Consider the following 12,067-nt stretch of genomic DNA (forward strand, 5'->3'; position numbering starts at 1 on the left):
CCTGAGCTCTTTCACTCCCTGTCTTTAAACTCCGGATGTCAGTTTTGCATCTCAAGGGACATTAAACCTTCTTAATCAAATAGGATATTGATAACCCAAAGGAGCATGTGCAGTCAAACTAGTTGTACTGAAAATGATCTTCAGGGCAACTTTTGCAGGCAAATCAAGGCATGTGGCAAATGCAGTTTTCTTAAAAGAAAACCTGTAGGCTATACTTACACTGAAATGACAATTGGTTCAATAAGACTGCTATTGCATTTAAAAAGGGACATGACTATTCATGTCTCTTCCAGATGAGGCATTCTGCTGAATGACAAGTTTGTTCAGAAATGTCTCCTGATTTGTACAGAAAATCAATACCACTATAGTACATCACGCCTTAGAAGAGACTTTGTGATACAAGGTACAAAGTCAGTATTGATTTCTGTTGAAAGATCAGGATTTCAATACTCTGTAGTATTGTTTTCTGAGATAAAGTTTCCGAAACACCTGGGGATTCATCTGTCGGGGAGCAGCAGGAGTGGGCTTCTCCTCAAAAGGAGGTGAGCCAAGGGTGACAGCAAGGCACACAGAGGCACTGGCCTCATCAACAAAGTCGCTCCTCGAAGAAATGGAGCAGGGCTGGTGACAGTAACCAGGATCAGCCGGTACTGCAGTGATCGCCAGGCAAGTCTGCGGTGACAAGGCAAGTCCATAGCGGCAAGGTAGGTCTGAGGTCAAAACAAGAAATTAAGTCCGTGGGTAAGGGTCCAAATCAGCAAGGCACGTGGCCAGGCGCAGGCATAGCTGCAACATAGCTCGGGCAAGGACCAGAGCTGAGCATCTGAGCTTCAGTGCAGCCCCCAGGCAAAGTGGGGGGGTCCCCAGTGAGCACTTTCTCACACAGCTCTTTTTGCACAACTCTGATCCAGGGTCTCACAGCTGCACCCTATCAGAGCTGGCATGTCTTTTTCTTGAAGAAAACAGTAAGCAGCTGTCTATACCTCTTCCTTGTTTACAAGCAGAGCACACTGTTCATTAGAATTTATATTTGGGGACAATTCCATTAGCTGCTGTTCCTCCTGTGGTAAATCCTTGCCTGTTACATGTACAACAAAGAAACAACTTCCATGTAATCTGCCAGGTTCCCAGTCAGCTCTAGTGGGAAGGCATGCAGACCCAGGCAAGTGTTAAGAAGGGGACAGGACAAGAGGCTAGCCTGAGATGGGAGAGATTGAGGGGTGGGAAGTTTGGGTAGGATGGTTCAAAACCAGGCTGGTGGAGCAGGAGGACATGTCTTTGTATGTCTTTGTTCCTCCCCTCACTGGTGTGTCTGTAGCTTCTGCAATCATGAACTTCATCAAGCCCTGCTGCCTTTGAGATCTCGTAATTCTTTCTTCAGTCCACAGCTAACGAACTCTGATTTGCTTCGCTCTTCCTCCTCTTGGCCTCCTCTCTGCCTTCCAGTCTGGGCCCTGTGCTTGACTCCCTGCAGTGCCCCTGTGCTTTCTCTCTGAGTGGTCCTTTCTGCAAATATCACTTAAATTACACTTAAACTGAGATCAGCTCTTCTGCTTAGGGTGTCTCCATCCACATTCACTCTTGGTCTGTGTCTTTAGTATCCTCTTTTTAGGGATTTTCTCAGAGACTTAGGAATCAACTAGTACTTAATAGAGTTAAAACTGAGCTTTTGATCACTTTCCCCATGCTCTCCTTTTTCCTCTGTTTTTCTGTAATGGCAAAACATCCTTTGTGGGGAAGGTTATACTGGACCCATTGCAAACTGGTTCCCGGTTACCATTCCTTATATGTAGTCCCCCTTACGCTAGTTTGAAATGCTGTCACTGAGATAATCCACCCTGAAAAAAATAATTTGTTATGATGTTTCTCCAGCCTTTTCCTCAGGTCTCGGTCTCTGGACATCTCCCTCTTCCAAAGCAATGGGAGAGAATGTCTTTTCTTTTGTGACAAGACCTGTGTAGGTCAGTTTTTTGTTGGCTGATGGAAAATGGTGCTTCAGCTGACAGAGAAGCCCTTCAAGAAGTCAAATGTTGTAGCCTGTTCATATCCCAGCTTGCAACTTTTTCAAGAAACCCAGAGATTATCTACAGGGCAAGTGATAACGTGTAAACCACAACTGAATGTTAAAGAGCTCAGTTATGTTGAAAGCAGCTGGGCAAAGTGCCTGTGCCTGTCCCAGGGAATGTGCTGCAGAGCTGCTGAACAAAGTCTACATTCTGGAGAGTGCAAAGCTCCCTCTGAGACCAGCTGAAGTTTAAAGGCAGAATATAAAACAAAGGATTTGCAGCTTAAGAACGTGACTGCCTGAAACCAGAGAGTATTCACTCATTCTCCTATGGATTTCATTCACTCACCCACATACCCAAATACTCTAAAACATGAAGATGTGTGCCCAGGTGGTATGTCCAGGATCACTTGGGTGTGATGCAGAGGATATGATGCTGGCTGTCAAGTCCTCGACACGTCTCTGAGTGTCTTTTTGATTGGCGACACCAAGCTAGTTTTTGGACAGATCTTTTGTACTCTTCAGCATTCACTAGCTGTAATGTGTTGGGTGTTTGCAACAGTGTCTTGCTGACTTCAGCTTCTAAAAACACTTGTTGCTGCTCGTTGTTCTGCAGCGATTCTTCCAAAGGTGTACTCTGTATTGAGCTTCCTCTGTCTTTTACAGAGCCCTTCTATGTGAGCAGAGCTAGGCACGTGCCATCCTCATTGACAAATGCCCATGCTCCCACCCTAATACCAGAACTGAGAGGAATTCCCAGCAATTTTCTGGTTGCCAGGGAATGTGACAGCATTGGATATAGTACTACAGAAGTTGTAAAGGATACAGTAGAGCAGACTAGGATGCTTGCTCCTCCTGTTACTCTTGTACCCTCTCTTCAGGCAGCCAGGTGCCCTGAAGGAGAATTGTGTAACCCCACTCAAAAGCAAAAGAGTGAAGAACAAGGGCAGAAGCCCATGTGAGGGAGCTTATAGGAACAGGGAGAGATCAAAAGGAAGGGAGAGCTGGAAAAGGATGCAGAAATGTATGAGAGGAAAGAATGGTGAAGGGGACAGATGTCAGAATTGGATGGGTAAAGATCGTAAATTGGGCATGGGGACACACAGGCTGAAAGATAATAACCAGTAGAAATCATTTCCTTCCAGGACCTAACACTGTACTTCAAATGTCAATGCCTCCGCTGTCTAGCGTGTGTCCCAGTCGCCTCTCGTGGCTGGTCCACTTGGCGATAATAGTATGTTTTTGCTAACAGGTACTTCATTTCCTCAGGGGTGGTTCTCTAAGGTAGATGAGAACAGCTGTTCTGGGCTCAGACTGAAGGTCCATCTCACCCATTATCTACTCTCTGACTTGTAGGGAAACTTTCCTTATATTTAATCACTCTTGTCACCATCCTCTCAACTTTCCCTAATTCTGCAGTGTCCTTTCAGAGATAAGAGATCCTTAATTGTACACCTAATGTTTTCTTTATTTTTTCCTTTTTTTCCCTACTTTTTCTCTATTTTTTAATGCTTTTCTAGAAATTCCTTGTATTTTATTTGCTATTTTCACCCCTAGTGAGCACTGCATTGATATTTTCATGGACCTTCTGATGATTAGCTCAAGATCTCTCTTCTGAGTGGCAGCAATCAGTGCAAAGCCCATTATTCTGTATGGGAAGGATTTTTGTGTACAGAATTGTTTCTTTCCATGTTCATCACTCTTTTCTTGCGAGCTCAAGTGAATGGATTTTAAAATGGCAGGCAACATTCAACACAGTTGAAATTCATTATGTCATTCTTTGCATTGTTTTCAGAGAATTTCATATATGCAGCCTGAATTTCTTTTTATTATTTTTTTTAAAATAAATCAGGAGTTTAGAAAGTCAGGAACCTGATCTCTCCTTATTGCATGTTCATTTCAACACAAATATTATTGTGTGGCTGTCCTGCTTTCTGCAGGGATAGAGTTAATATTTGTTCTAGTAGCTGGTATAGTGTTATGTTTTGGATTTAGGATGAGAAGAATGTTGATAACACACTGATGTTTTCAGTTGTTGCCAAGTAGTGTTTATACCATGTCAAGGATTTTTCAGCTTCTCCTGCCCAGCCAGCAAGAAGGCAGGAGGGGCACAAGGAGTTGGGAGGGGACACAGCCAGGACAGCTGACCCAAACTGGCCAAAGGGGCATTCCATACTGTGTGACGTCATCTCCCGTATATAAACTGGGGGAGTTGGCCTGGGGGGATCGCTGCTCGGGAACTAACTGGGCATCGGTCGGTGGTTGGTGAGCAACTGCATTGTGCATCACTTGTTTTGTATATTCCAATTCTTTTATTATTATTGTCATTTTATTATTGTTGTTATTATCATTATTATTTTCTTCCTTTCTGTCCTATTAAACTGTGTTTATCTCAAGTTTTACCTTTTTCCTTCCAATTCTCTCCCCCATCCCAGTGGGTGGGGGGGAAGTGCAGTGAGCAGCTGCGTGGTGCTGAGTTGCTGGCTGGGGTTAAACCACAACAGTGTCGTATGTGACATTTTCTTGCAGGGATCTGCCTGATTCAACTCTGATCATAGCAACAAAATGTGGGCAGTTTCATTAAGTAACACTAATTGGTTTTCTTTTCTTTGAGGGGCAAATGTTCACGCGACTGACCCAAGCCGTGGACTGACTTCATGGGAATGGGCTTGTTACACAGGAAGATCAGAGTCTGCCTTCATCATGCAAAAGCTGATGGACAGGCCATGCCCGGAACAGTTTTGTGATCAATATAAACCAGAATGGCCAAAGATGAAGGAACTTCTTGCCAAGGCCGCAGAGCCAAAAAGCTGTTTGCAGAGGATTTCTGAGTGCATGAGGGCAGCTTTCCCATTCCGGTCTTTCTACGGCCCAGAAGAAGACGGGGTCCTCGACCACATGGTGAAGGTGACAACAAGCTTGGGCAGTCCTTTCATTGCTCTGTCGTGCCGGACTGTGTGCCCAGGGAGCCCACCTTCTGTGGGGAAACGCAGACTGGCTGTGCAAGAAATCCTTAGGAAGCAGAGAGCCGAGGAGATCCGATCTCAGGACAAAGATCACTTTAGCAGCTACGAGAAGCTATTTCAGAACTCCAAGGTCACACTGATCCCCAAGAAGAAGGACCGGCGAGCCAGCTTGCAGCCCATCAGCCTTGCAGTCTCTCAAGTGAACACCATAGCTACTAGGAAAGCCAGCCTCTTGCCGCTCCACCTACTTAGACGGAGCAGCGTCAGGCCGGGATTTGTCATCCCCAAAGTCCGTATCAGCAAAGCTCCTCCACCCACCTTCCAGCCAGAAAAGGCGAGAAGGAGGAGCAGTGCGAAGGATGACCCTTATTTGCAGATTCCCAAATGGAGATACAAGGAGCTGAAAGAGGAGCGGAAGAAGGCGGAGGAACAGGAGAAGAAAAAAGCAGCAGAGGCTCAAAAGCAGAGGCAGGTGTCTCCTGCCAGATGCAGGACCTGATTTAAGGGCAATTGCTTGGAAGGTTTTAGAGCCGTTAGTCTTGTTATCTGAGCAAGATAACAGACTGAATGCCTTCGTGCATGCCCACTGCTCACAGAGCTGGAATACTGAGTAATGGCCTTTAAGGTGCAGAAACAGGGCAAGGGCTATGCCACAGTGTGTCTGATGGTGGAGCAGGAAAGTATTTTCAGGTGGAGGACTCAATAAGTTTACCTGTCTACTGTTGATGGGAAGTTTTAAGTGGTGCAGTCCTTTTGCGGTTTCCTTTTTTTCCAGTTCCAGGTGAATGACTGAGAAACAGCTTGAAAAACCAACATGGGTGTGAAAGGACCATATTTTGTGTTTGTTCATTTTGTAAGGGACAAAATTAAGGAGTTGTGCTTTTGACACTAGACATTCCTCCCTCTCCTTGCTTAGGTAGACATATTGCAAGGTTTTATAGTAATAATGTGAAGTTTAAAACATACCACAGTGCTGGTGGGCAGTGAAAATCCAGGTCTACAATTGCTTTGAATATACTAAGCACTTTAATTCCAGTAATCAAAGTTTAAGGCAGGATAGCTATGAAATTGTACAGCTCCATACAGTCTGTATGGATGCAGTTCTTAATGCTATTGTTTGTTCTGTTGAATATAAAAAGGGCTGCATATGAAATATTTCTGTAGTTGAGGTATTCGCATCCTCTGCAGGTATAAATCAGGGGCAGGGACTGATTTCTTTGGAGCAACAGAGAAGCTGAGCTAATTTTTGCATGCTACCATCACCTAAGATTTGCTTCCCCCATTAAGTTTCCCTGTATCTGCTATCTGTTGTCTCCTCTTTAGTCTCAGGGAATTTTTTGTCATTGCGTTTAACTGTGAAATAAGGGAGGTGGTGAGCCACAGGTGGGCTTTTTTTTTAGGTTGATTTTTAAGTTCCTGTGAAAAAAACACACCAGGTTTATTGTGAGCCTTTCCAGATTATAGCCAGGACAGGAAAATTATGCAGCTTCCAGAAGTTCAAGCAATTTTCCCAGGTATTAAGTCCAGCCATATGCTATGAACATCCAGTCAGAGATGCAGTATCAGGCAGCTTGGCCACTAACGTTTGGAAATGGTAGCCAGATGTTGTTGGGAGCTGTGGTAGTACGCCTCTGGGTGCCCAGAGAGGGCAGTACCTCACCCCTCTGTCTCAACACTGGGAGAAAACCTTCCCTAGTACGTGAGTGCATCTCCAAGGGGCAGTTCCCACAGGTTGCTGCAGGTTCTTGTGGTCCACCTTAAGGCTTCGTTTGGTTTGACCAGCAGTCAGTCTGAATGGCATGCCAAACCCCAGCAAATTCTGGTAAGGAAGGGCTGTAAACCTGCTGCTTGCTGAAGAAAGACCACATTCATAAAAGTAGAGGTCAAATGCAAACAGCAAGTCACACAGCACGTGCTCAGGCTATGTTTTTGCTCAGGCTTTGCTCCCATTTGAAATGAAACATGCTGCGGTGTGTTCTCCTGACGGTGTTGCTCTGCCGGAGCCCAAGCAGACCCCAGCTGCTGCTGTCACCAGCTTCTCCCTTCAATTAAAGAGAGGGAAGATTTCTACATCCTTTACTCCCACAGCGCAAAGGCTGGCCACGGTCTCACTGAACTTGTAATGAAACTGTGCGTGCCATGGGAGAAATAAATTCAGTTGACTGAAAACTAGCACCCAGATTGGTATTGCTAGCCAGCGTCTGCGGGGTCAGGGTTATGGCAGACGTGTGAAACAAGGATTTTTCCACACAGCCTGTTCTTTGTACCTCTTGCTGGACTAGCTGTGCTGGCTAGACTCAGTTGCCAGGTAGCCCCCCCAGGTCAGAGTTGGAGGAATATGCACCCTGCTAATAAACCTCCCCAGCCCTGTGGATATAAAGAGGATTTTAGTCTTGTGACTGCATCAGCGCTGTGCAGTTCATAGGCACCAATTTTGTAATGGATTTGGTGTGACCAGAGTATAAGCTGAACTCATTTCTTTGCAGAGTAGGAAGACAATCTTTTAGCTGTCTGTGGCAAAGATATCAGGATGGATTTTGAATTGGTACACTGGATTGAATAGCTTAACTATTAATTTTTGTTTACTGCCAACCCAGTGTACTGAAGATTTAGCATTCAGATTCAGTACCTGAAAAGCGACCTGTGCTGCAGGTGAACACTTGAATTTGCACTCCCAGTATCCCTTGCAGGAGACATACAATTAACAGGTGCTCTCAGGGATTAATGTACAGTATGTTAGAATTAGGGGCTGAAAATGAAGCCTGTTTTCTAACCCTTTGTACTTTACTGTGCATATATGTATAAACGTGATATTTCCATTAAAAGAGGCACAAGCTGTTAAACTTATTTGGCGACCTTTATTCTTCAGAGTGGTTTGGGGATGCTGCCTTTCGCTTTTCAGTAGACCAAAAAGCCCACCCACTTTCACCAGTGGACTAATCAGCACCATCTGAAAGCAGTTTGGTTTCCCTGGAAGGAGCGATTGTGGGTTAACTTCCACTCCTTGTGAATTTTTCCCTAGGAGTAAAAGAAAACCACTACATTTGTCCCGACTTAGGGCTTTGGCTGGCCATCTCAGTGGGGAGAGAAGCTGTTGGCTTTGATCACCTGCGGCCACATTGCTCTGCTGCAAGGCTGCAGTCCCCTGGCATCCTTACGACTGCGTGGCTCCATTTTGTGCATCTCTGTAAAGCTTTGCACTTGCTAGGTTGGGAAGCGCAGGCACCGGACTGTGTCTCCTCATTGCCTTCCTCCCCTGCTGCCTCACTGCCCCCCGCTCCAGCCATCTTACTCCTCCTCTTCGTCACCATCCTCATCCAAAGTGCTGTGCCTCTCGTTTGTTTTTTTTTATTGTCTCTCTGAAGGGTCTGCAGGTTGCAGTGGGCAAAGCTCCCACAAAATGTGCTTCTAGAAACCTGCAGCAAATGGACCATAGCAGGGCAGGAGGCACGCCTGGCTCTCCTCCAGCCGTCCGTCCCCCTTGAGCTGCTGCCGCTGCCGAGGATTTGATTTCTGTTTGATTTCAGCACAAATGGAGTGGTTTGTTTTGTGTTTTGTTGCTTTTTTGTTTTTTTTTCCCCAAGACAGCCGTAACTGTGAAATGCCAAGCAATACCTGCTGTACTTCAGATGGCTCCTGGTCACTCGAACAAGAGTTTACCTCCTAAAAAACCAGCATGGGAACCCTTGGGAGCACCTCCTGGCAGCTGGAGCCCCTGAGGGAAGGCAGAGGTGCTGCTGCGGGAGGATGCTCCCACAGAGGGGAAGGGGACACCGATTCCTGGGGCGGAGGAAGGTTTTCGACCTGCCTTCCTCCAGCGCCAGGCTGCAGTCCGGCACGTTAGCGGGAACGGTGCTCCCGAGCGTTGTGCGTGAATATGGAGCACAGGCTGCATCTGCCTTCACGGCCACTGCTCGTCTCGGTTTGCTGCGAGCTTTGGCGTGACGGCCAGCCTCTCGTCGCCTGACGCTCACTCGCCGGGAAGCACCCAGCCTGACGGGCTGACTTACTTCTGCGGTAAGCCACAGGGATTTAATATAGCGATGGTGGAAAGCGAAATCCCAAGCGCTTCCCGATGCTCTCTAGAATGATATTGTGCTCTCCTCTCTGGAGAGCAATGGTGTTGCAAGGAGAAGACCACGCAAGTTTTTTCAGGTGGGAACGCAGAATTACATGCAATTGGCTCCTCGTGTCACTATGTATTAGTCATTTGGGTTTTCTTTATGCCAATGAAAACTGTTCCTTAAGCCTTGACAAAAATCCTCACTGGGCCTCTTCAATGAATGCCTTTTTCTTAATAGTCCTGAATGCTCTTGCTCTCCTGCTAAGGGACTGATTCTAGAGCAGCCGGTAAAAAAACCACCCTGAATAGAAAAATGGCAACATTCTTTGAGGGTATTTCTTTTTTAAACACCCGCATTTCAGCAGGAAACTTCCAAAAGCTGTGACTGAAATCGGGACCCACTATGCAGGATATGCCACTTTGCAAATGGTCTGAACCGAAGCCTGCTCTTTTTTTGCCGTAATTCATGCGATGCAGCCTGGTTTTGCTAGGTCTGCTCGTTGTGCCTCATGACAAAAGACTCCCCAGTTTGGTTAGACACCCGGAGGCCGTAGGTGGGCAACAAGCTGGAACGGGCAGTTGGGTCCGTCTGTCCTGCCCACACATTCCAGCATTTTGCTGGATTAGTATTCTGCCAATTTAACGAGCTAGACAGAATGACGGGAGCAGGGAAGGGAAGGGGCAAGATGTCGTCGCCCGGCGCCAGCGCTCGCCCCGGGCTGAGGAAGATCTCCCCACCGCAGGCTGGGCCGCTCCAGAAAACATCCCGCCGTGTGACGGACACGCTCTTCATTTGTTATCTCTTCCGAACCCCGAGGAAAGGGGCTTGGACTGGTTTGCAGATGGTGAGGAAAGTTACAGCCTGTAAGTAGGGCAGAAAGATTTGTAGGAAATGGGAATTATCCTCACATTTTTCTTCCCTTTAAATTATCACAGGTAGAATTACAAACCCATATGGCCATTTGGTTCATTTAAAGAGCTGCTTCATTACTTAGCTAATTACTCACCCAGGGAGTGTATTCAGCAGAGAGAGCAGCTGAGCAGCCAGGCCACCATCTTCTCGAGGCAGGCGAATACTGGGCTGACAGTTCCGCACACTGTCCATATACAGTAAATTTTGCAACTAAATCTTTGAATTCCAAGTCACTGAAAACTGCTAAACTAGCGTTATCAGAGATAACAGTGGGCAGAGATAATCCTTGGAAGAGTGGACAAGAGGTAATGGAGGCAGTGAGGGGGAAAGAAAATATGTCAATGTCTACGGTGTGACTCTGATTTAAAACAAGATTGGCTTCTTGACCCAATTTTTTCTGACTGTTGTGTAGACAAGAGTTAAAAGCAGCCACAAAAGCTGCTCTGGTCTGCTAAGGAATATATTATTTAAAAAGTAAGTGATTCAATGTGAGCCTCCTTCAGCGTCTCCTCCGTTTCTGGCAAGATACCTTGCGCTCAGGGAGTGCAAAGGTGTTGAAAACGGGTGCTCAAAGCGTCGAGGAAAGCCAGTTTCCCAGCATTCTCTTTTGACACTTTTTACTCAGCAATGACTTTGGACAGAGTTATAAAAGATTTGCTCTGAGGTTGGGGAAAATGTCTCCAACAGCATCTTGAAAATAAGAAAGTCAGATAAACCTGTCACCCAGCAGGCTGGCCACCCGGGACCCTCTCTAGACAGTAGAGTAACCCGTCTACCAACACGTTATGAGTCAAGGTGAGCACAAAAATCAAAATAACAGCCAATAACGGGGAACATCATTTAGGTCCTTCCCTGCGTACCTGTGCTAAATATGTTGAAGGTGCCCAGGCCTGCCCTTTGGAGAAGCAACGCTGGCCGGGGGAGCTGAAGACCAGAGGCAGAGTGGTGGCAGGCTGGCTGTAGGACACACACAGATCAAACAGCGAAAACCCGAAATCGGCTCGTTCAGAATAGGAAACGTCAAGCAATCGTTTTCATTATGGACATATTCCTTAAGTGAGTCCCAAGATTGCTCCTCTCTGTTAACAGGGAGGCCAAGAGGTCATTTCTAGGGTGGTGAACACAAACCAGGGCTTCAAATATGCTGTGAGGCAAAGGCTTCCTCAGAAATAAACCTCAGAAATAAAACTCCTCAGCTGCATAACTAACTCACACAGGGATAGTCCTGTATCAGCTCAGTTTGACTGGATCCCCCCCAGGAGCTGTAAAGGTTGTCTACCTGATGGTCCTGGAGACACCCTTTCTCGAGGATCTCCCCCCAGCCCAAATGAAAAAAAAAAAGCAAAAGTGCTCCTCATGCCCAGGTACCGTGTCTCTCACACCACCTCTGCTTGTGGAAGGTCAAGGGGGGATTATTTCCAGGGAAAGCCAGTTTGGAAAGTCCACCAAGGAACAAGACAGGGAAATTGAATTCATGGTCGTAGTGTTTGAAGTGTTTCTGACCACAGCTTTCAAGTCATCCAAGTAAACAAAAAATATAATATATTCATAGATACCTCCAAAGGTATTACAGGCTGTCACAGTATTACAAAGGAGGCCTGGCGAATGCCACGTGGCAAATGAGAAGGGCCAACTCCTCTTGCTTTGGAGAACAGGAATTTTCTTCTTCCTGGAGAATTCTGGTGTACAGCTAAACACAGCATTAAGGAAAAAAAACCTCATAAACTCTGGACCCTTTTTACTTTGGCTGTGGAGCTGCTGACCACTGAGAAGCATAAATGATGTCAGTCAGAGCTATGCTTAGACCAAGATGTGTTTTATAGTGCTAAATACACTAAATAAGGACATCCCAAACTTGGCAAACTGAATGCCCCAAATCAGTTCCCTACCTATAAAATACCTATATAATTAAGTTATATTAATTATACATGGTACTAAATTAAACCACACCCACAAAACCACCTATTGGTAACATAGTCATACATATATGTCATTCATAGATAAAGTAATAGATACTATATGTATATAACATCTATATATATTCATATAGGTTTAGAAATTTAAAAAATATATACATATAAAAAGCCTCTCACCTCCCAGTGATAATGTGAAGCACTCAA

At 45.8% G+C, this 12,067-nt stretch overlaps 1 protein-coding gene across 1 annotated transcript in view; it reads left to right on the plus strand.

The window, feature by feature from the left end:
* The window catches only part of ANKRD33B (ankyrin repeat domain 33B), a 41,117-nt gene extending 33,299 nt beyond the window's left edge, over positions 1 to 7,818 (plus strand). The window contains exon 4 of the mRNA XM_069808852.1: positions 4,620 to 7,818. Coding sequence (XP_069664953.1) covers positions 4,620 to 5,470 — 851 coding nt within the window. The 3' untranslated portion in view covers positions 5,471 to 7,818. The remainder of the gene's footprint in view (positions 1 to 4,619) is intronic.
* The last annotated feature ends 4,249 nt before the right edge of the window (positions 7,819 to 12,067 follow it).

The sequence above is a fragment of the Haliaeetus albicilla genome, chromosome 21 (genome assembly GCF_947461875.1).
Source record: "Haliaeetus albicilla chromosome 21, bHalAlb1.1, whole genome shotgun sequence".
NCBI classification, from domain to species: domain Eukaryota; kingdom Metazoa; phylum Chordata; class Aves; order Accipitriformes; family Accipitridae; genus Haliaeetus; species Haliaeetus albicilla.